This window comes from Manihot esculenta, chromosome 11 (assembly GCF_001659605.2).
Source record: "Manihot esculenta cultivar AM560-2 chromosome 11, M.esculenta_v8, whole genome shotgun sequence".
NCBI classification, from domain to species: domain Eukaryota; kingdom Viridiplantae; phylum Streptophyta; class Magnoliopsida; order Malpighiales; family Euphorbiaceae; genus Manihot; species Manihot esculenta.
The window spans coordinates 2273080-2279942 of NC_035171.2; the positions used below are offsets into that span (position 1 = coordinate 2273080).

At 35.4% G+C, this 6863-nt stretch overlaps 2 protein-coding genes across 2 annotated transcripts; one reads left to right on the forward strand and one right to left on the reverse strand.

Annotated features, from left to right (window-relative positions):
• Positions 1-1210: 1210 nt before the first annotated feature.
• On the forward strand, positions 1211-2167 carry LOC122725095 (RING-H2 finger protein ATL63-like). The gene has a single exon (XM_043961706.1). It carries the CDS (start codon positions 1500-1502, stop codon positions 1947-1949), a length of 450 nt encoding a protein of 149 aa, XP_043817641.1. The 5' UTR covers positions 1211-1499; the 3' UTR covers positions 1950-2167.
• Positions 2168-2211: 44 nt separating this feature from the next.
• On the reverse strand, positions 2212-5370 carry LOC110626188 (vacuolar protein sorting-associated protein 2 homolog 1). The gene is given in 13 exon segments (XM_043961862.1): positions 2212-2495; positions 2498-2510; positions 2670-2730; positions 2732-2805; positions 2808-3020; positions 3310-3405; positions 3504-3586; positions 3835-3847; positions 3951-4109; positions 4637-4665; positions 4668-4707; positions 4709-4758; positions 4892-5370. Coding segments are annotated over 13 exon segments (996 nt in total). The 5' UTR covers positions 4935-5370; the 3' UTR covers positions 2212-2373.
• Between the last annotated feature and the right edge of the window lie 1493 nt (positions 5371-6863).

The window sequence follows — 6863 nt, forward strand, 5'->3', positions numbered from 1 at the left end:
AGTTGAACACGGATGGAGCATTTAGAGGTAATCCTGAGAGAGGTGGTTGTGGAGGTGTGATTCGTGATACTAGATGATACTGGTTGGGTGGTTTCATGAACAAGTTAGGTGTCTGCTTTTCAAGCTGAGCTGACAGGCGTTATTAAAGGGTTGCATATTACTTGGGATCTTGGTTGCAGAAGGGTAATTGTGAAAGTTGACCTTAAGATCATTTTGGCTATGCTTGTTGATATGGCTTAATGTGATAATTTAAAATATGTAAATTTGTTCACTCAGTGCCGAGAGGTCCTGAGTTGGTCTTGACAAGTCAGATTTGATCCTTATTACCGAGAGGCGAGTAGGGTAGTTGACAGAATGGCTAATTTAGCAACTGATGGTACTGACAAAATGCAACAACTTCTCACACTCCCTTCCTCCATTGTTGATCTACTACTATAGGACGTTGTTGGTGGCTCTACTTCTAGCGCTATTTTGATGTGATTACTTGCTCTTATTCTCGGTGTTAATCCTCTCTTGGATCTAAAAATTTAAAAATATTTTTCTTTTATAATAATTTACAATCAATTCTAATCTGTTTAGAGTAATATTAATGGTCTTATTTAAATAAATGCAATTCGATTATTCTTCATAACTATTTTCAAATAATCAACTGGAAATTCAGAAAAGAAAGTTACTAAACTTAATCTTTGGTCAGCTGAAGGCAAAGAGAGTCGGGGGCGGACCCATGTAATGCTTTCGCCCAAAAATCTAAATTTGTAGTATATATGTTTACCTTTATTTATTTTATTTTTTAAACTTTATAAACAGGCTTATATAAATCATAAGCTACACAGGTTGCAGTATTTTTTTGTCATAAATTTTGACATTAATTTTAGAGAATATTAAGTTAATAAAATATAATTTTTTATTAGTTATACTAATTATATAACAATTTAAATGTTGAGCCCCTCAATGTTGGAGCCTCAAAAGTATGCAACTTTATCATATCTCTCTTTGTCCATTAATAGAAAGGAAAGGAACCTTAGAGTTAAACCTCTATAACCATCAAAACATCAAAAACAATATTAAGCTTTTTCATCCATCCGTGATTAACCAAGAAAAATTATCAAATCTTTCCCAAGTCCAAGATGCATAGATCCATCCGTGATACCATTGAGGATAAACATGATTGCTCTCTAATTGGATTCAATGGATTGTAGAATCCCAGCCGCATACCTCTATAATAATAATAAGAATAATATAATCACTCTCCTAGGAGTATAATTTATTGTATAGACTTACTACAGCCTATGAGCAAGGGAATTTCTTACGTCTTAAAGATTTCTTGCTGCTATGCTCTTAGTAAATCTCGCTGGTTTGGATGGGAGATGTTTTCAGCTACAAGAACTCGAGGAGCAAAACCAGGACCTATCACAGCCTTTGCAAATTTCACCCAACATTCTGTAAGCCCTTCTAACAGCCTTCTGAAGTCTTTCTCATAAGCAAGAAAGTAAGCAGCCATGTCCCCACTCTGGTATGGCATTGTGACGTTTGGAACGCTGACCATTGCATTTGCAGTGTACACTCTGGTAATGATTGGATGGCGTGTATCCCATAATTGGCTTTCACATCCAGGATCAGCCAGTCCTGCAGAGCAGAAGAACAGTGTTTCAATGAATCTGAGTCCATATTCTGCTTCAACATTCAAGTATAAGAAAGGAATAAGAAATTCAGAAGCACCTGAAACTGAATGTGTTGTCTGCTTATCAGATTTTGAGGATGAAGAATATGTTAGGCAACTTTCACATTGCAGGCACTCATTTCATGCTCCTTGTATAGACATGTGGCTTTACTCTCATTCTGACTGTCCAATTTGCCGCACGCCAATCCATCGACTGGATTCTGATGATGGTGTATCAGCAACTCAGAACTCTGTAGAGGGCCTGCTAGATATTAGAATTTCATCTTGATCTTTCTCCTCCACCTGGTTACTTATCCGACAACTGAATCTAGAAAAACAAGTCAACACGACAATTGACATGTCTACTTGAGGATAACAAACTATTAGAGTTCTTGGAAGGTATTTTTTTTTCTTTTTGTTATATTTCTACATAATCGGTCTTCCATATTCAATGCAGTCAATTGGAAAGATTATTAAATACCATTATCAATCATAATTCCATGTTTGCTGGGCTACATGAAAGTTTTAACCTACTGGCAATAAAAACCTCAGAAACATAAAATTATTAACAGAATCTCCAAACAAACTATATACAAAAAAGAACTCGTAATTCTTTCACAGTTTTACCAACTTTCCATTTCAGAGAAAAGTGTTACATACTCCAATATGTGCATATAGCAAAGCAAAGATATCCTTTCTCATTATCTCCCAAATCACATCCTTCTTAAATTATCTAATCTTGCCTGTAAATCATCATCAATCCCACTCTCTTCCTGAGTCCTAGACTCTTAGTTGAACCTTGCTCTTTGCAGCTGAGGTGCATTTAAAACAGCTGAGGTGCATTCACCAGCTTCACAAGAAAGGAAACATCACAATAATTAAAGCATGCCTTCAGTTTTTTCTCTTTGGATGGCAAAGTATTAGTGCACGCTGGGTAATGTTTTTCTTGCATTACTAGCTAAATTTATTAGAATGAGAAGAAAGAAAAAGATGAAAGGAAGTAGGTTACCTCATTATTGATGTCAATGCCAATCTCATCAAGTACATGGTTTACAAGCTACTCTTTCTCCCTCTTTAGCATCTTCTTCCAAAGCATTATCAATAGCATCACCCATCCCCTCAGTGACCATGTCCATCTTTTAGTTGATTAGTCATGCCTCTCAAACTCTTGCATTACCTTCTGCAATAATGGCAACATCATCCGATCCATTTCCTTGGTCAGACCTTTCATGGCCTCTCCCATTGCTTGGGTGGTTTTCAATGTCTGGAAAACAAATTCATTTTTGAACATCAAACAGCTGCCATTGCCAAAGCAATACCTGGGACACAAGAGGATATGTGTGCGATACATTTGTAATTGAAATCATAGAGCAAACTGATCATTGTCATTGGCCCAAATTCCAAATAGGTCAAAGCATCCAATAATAGGTATGGAGTCGGCATATCAAAGCAGCAAATATGGAAATTTTGTTTCTAAACAACGGATATGAAGACATATGTTTCCTGATCTTTAGAGAGAATCAAGCTTTTGTCTCTGAAACCCAAATATATTAATCAACCATAAGTTGAAACTATAACCTGATATATAGCTCCACCAGCAATAATACAAGTAAATATAACAAAAACATGTTAGTTCTTTTTCTCTTCACATGCAAAGATAATGCTGCATTTTGAACATTAGACAAAATAAGATATGAGAACTTAAATGGTAGTGCCTGATCCAAGAGATAGAGATTCAAAAGCTGCTACTCATAATTTCACAATCAACAAGAAGCATAGATAAGAAACATTGCCTTCATGGACACACAAATAATGAAATGAGAAGATCATTGCAAAAGCACACCTGGAGTTGTGATTTAAGCTCCTGGAGCTTTTCAATCTGATGTCTCGTTCATACCAGGTTTTTGCCGTTACTCCCACAGCTCCCTGAAATGAAAGGACAGACCAATCAACAATCACATAGATAAAGTTAGCTGGTAGAGAGAATTTTTCGTATGCAAAAATATAGCCATAACTCTACACAATAGTTTCAATGGCACAATTGCCGAAGCGAACAAATGTGAAAAAGAAAAAGAAACACATAAAAATTTACATAATACTTATTGATAAAGAACTATAAGAGCTAGGGGCATTGGAAAATATTGATTTCATTCAATCCAGTAAAAGCATCATACAATTGCTCAAGAACTGATCAAAGAAGTTTAATTAAATTGAAGACATACAAAATAACTGATTCCAACTCAACTATTTCATAATCCATGAACCGATAAATCCGACAAAGCATTCTCACCCGCATGAAATCAATGAGAAATTGAACTTTAGCATCATTTTCAGGAACTATCATGCCAAAGAAAATAGGAAATCTTAAACTGTCCCCAGTAATTCCCAAACAAAAAGTAAGGTTATCAAAACACCAATTATCAGAATCAGACCGTCTTATGCACTGCAACTGTAGAATCCAAGTAAAATCCACTGCCCAATTCTCAGAATCTCATCAACTGGTTTTTGCATAGAAATCCATGAACTCTGGGTTTTCCACAAACATTAGCCAAATTTTTACCTTAAAACCCACTGATCCAACCACTGTGTCTTCCCCTTTCTTCCTCTCTGCAGAGAACTATTTCTGAACATTTACATATATTGTGGACATGTGGCCCACCCATCTGCCCAAACGCCCGCCTATGCATCTATTCTGCTATATAAAAGAAAATACAATTCTCATTTTGCTGTCTGGTTTCTATATGCTTTTAGAGAAACCATTAAGCAATTAACTAATGCTAAGCAATACAAAAACACAACTATTATATGAAAATCCCAAGCTTTGATGTTACCAGAGTATCAGCAATTCCATATGGTTAGTTGTAAAAAGTAATAAAATTTATCGGCTGCACTGACGATAAACTTCATTGTACGTGGAAAACAACAAAAGCAACAATTCCAATTCAATCTATAAACAAAGTTGAAGAGATAGTTTACCATCTGCCCTTGTTCAGCATTCTTCTTTGCTCCATGATCAGCTTCTTTTCTTGAGCTTGAAGACCTTGTCTTTTCTCTTTCTATTTCTCTAATCGACTTATCAATCATCTCACTCATAAGGTCTGCAATCCTAGATCATATAATCATTGCTTACATTGTTGAATCCAATTCAAACACCTAACCAACTGAGAAGTTCAATTAAAATTGGAATGTAAAGATAAATACCGCAGAAGGTAAAAAGAACTAATGGAAAACCTGCGGACGTCTTCCTCTTTCCAAAGAGAAAACTCATTTTCATTTCTTCTACGTAGAAACTCCCATTATCTCCCTAGTCCCTTCGCTTTCCCTTCTCAATGGACATTCGCTTTGCTTTCCACTGCTTCACTCTGGTTTCAATTCAACGGGGAGAAGCGCGATTCCTTGAGATGGGCTGGCCTTTTAAGACCCGGCCCATTTACATTTCAAACAATACGGCCTACTCCCCTCTTTTCTTCATTAAATTTTTTAAATACTTGAAAAAATATTTCTCCTTAAATAATAAGAAAAATATAAAAAATCAAAAACCATTAACCATTTTTTCAGGGTACAGGTCAAAATAAAAAAATCAAGCCTACACACAATTATCCATAGCCCAGTCCGCAGCAAATAGGAATTCAACCCAATATTCTAGCCCAACCCAATAGAAAATCTACACAGCCTTGAATCCCATTCCACTGATCGATCAAAACCGTCCAACCAATACCACCAACCGATCAACACCCCATACATGCATTTCGCCAAAGACGGAGAGTAGACCAATCGATGACCTAAAAACCCACGCGACACCCAAAAACTATCCCCACCATGCAAACCAATGAGTAAAAAATTCTATCAAAATCCTAAACAACGAGAGGCCAGCAAAATTCAGAATGCACAAATCGCATGAAAAAACTGTTAAAATCACAAAAATATCACTAATGGATCAAAAGTTTTAAGATTTCACTGTCAATTATTTCAAAAAGACACAATCGATTTATTGCGTTTTCATTCTGATATAGTCATTGAGCCATCAAATAGAATTTCACTAAATATCGACATCAAAAAATATATTCAATCTACAAATAAATTAAATTTCAACAGCAATCTTCAAAATAAGATTTACAAAAGCTACACATCTAACCAAAAGGAAAGCTGAGTTCGAGACCTCAATCACTAGCGAGAACGCAACTCGTTACCTTCCCTTTTCTTCTACTTTTTCTACAACTCGCTACCTTTCTGAATAAACATTTAACCATACATTTGTTTAAAGTGAGAAACATTCACTTCAATACTTGTCATCAAGTAATTAATTAAGGTAAGAGAAAATATAATTAATATTTTCAACCAATAAAAAAGGGAATACTAAATCACTTGAAATGGGTGTTGTTAGTATTTCTCCGTCTAAAGTCAATGGAGTAGGTCCACGATTGCTGAGCTAAATTAGTGAATTTAGTGCAGGGAGGTTGAGCCAGAGCCTCTGTCCAATCCAAAATGGCTTGGCCTTATTGGGTCTTCTCAGTTTCGTTTTGTCCGAATTGCAAATGGGACTGTTCCTCCAGCCAAGCCCATAGCTAACCTTCCATCATTTTTTTTTTAAATAAACTTATAAAAAAAAATATTTTCCTTAATTTGTTTATATATATAATTTCTATCAATTTCACTAATGATGCCAAAATTAATTTGTGCCTCTCATTCTCATTGATGTGTATAGAAAGCAGCAAAATCTATAGTACAAACTTCACTATCAAGCTAAGCACCAAAAATTTCATTTTCAGGAGGCTATGGCAAATACCAAACTAATTTTTAATAGCAAGTAATGGTTAACATCAAATTAACTATTCTAGGGTCAAAAATCTCCAAAATTTTCAACTCCATAAACAAAACCTATTCGATAAAGACCTATACCAAATTCAAATCATTGGCCGCTATTGTATACTTTTTTTAACTACACAATCTTAGTTTTGTCCTTGTCTTAGGTTTTTGTCCAACTACAACCCAATAGGGCTTCAACCATGTTTGAATTGATCCATGAAATGACAAGAACCGAACATGTTCTTCAAAGGAAAACAAAATTTTTTGCATTCACTTTGGTAAATGTGCATGTAAATTGGGTGTTGTTCCACACCTATTGATTGATCTACTTCCTCAATAGGCAAGCCTAGGGTTAAGGATTCAAATCCAATGTCTCACCTTCATCAAAATTCAATTT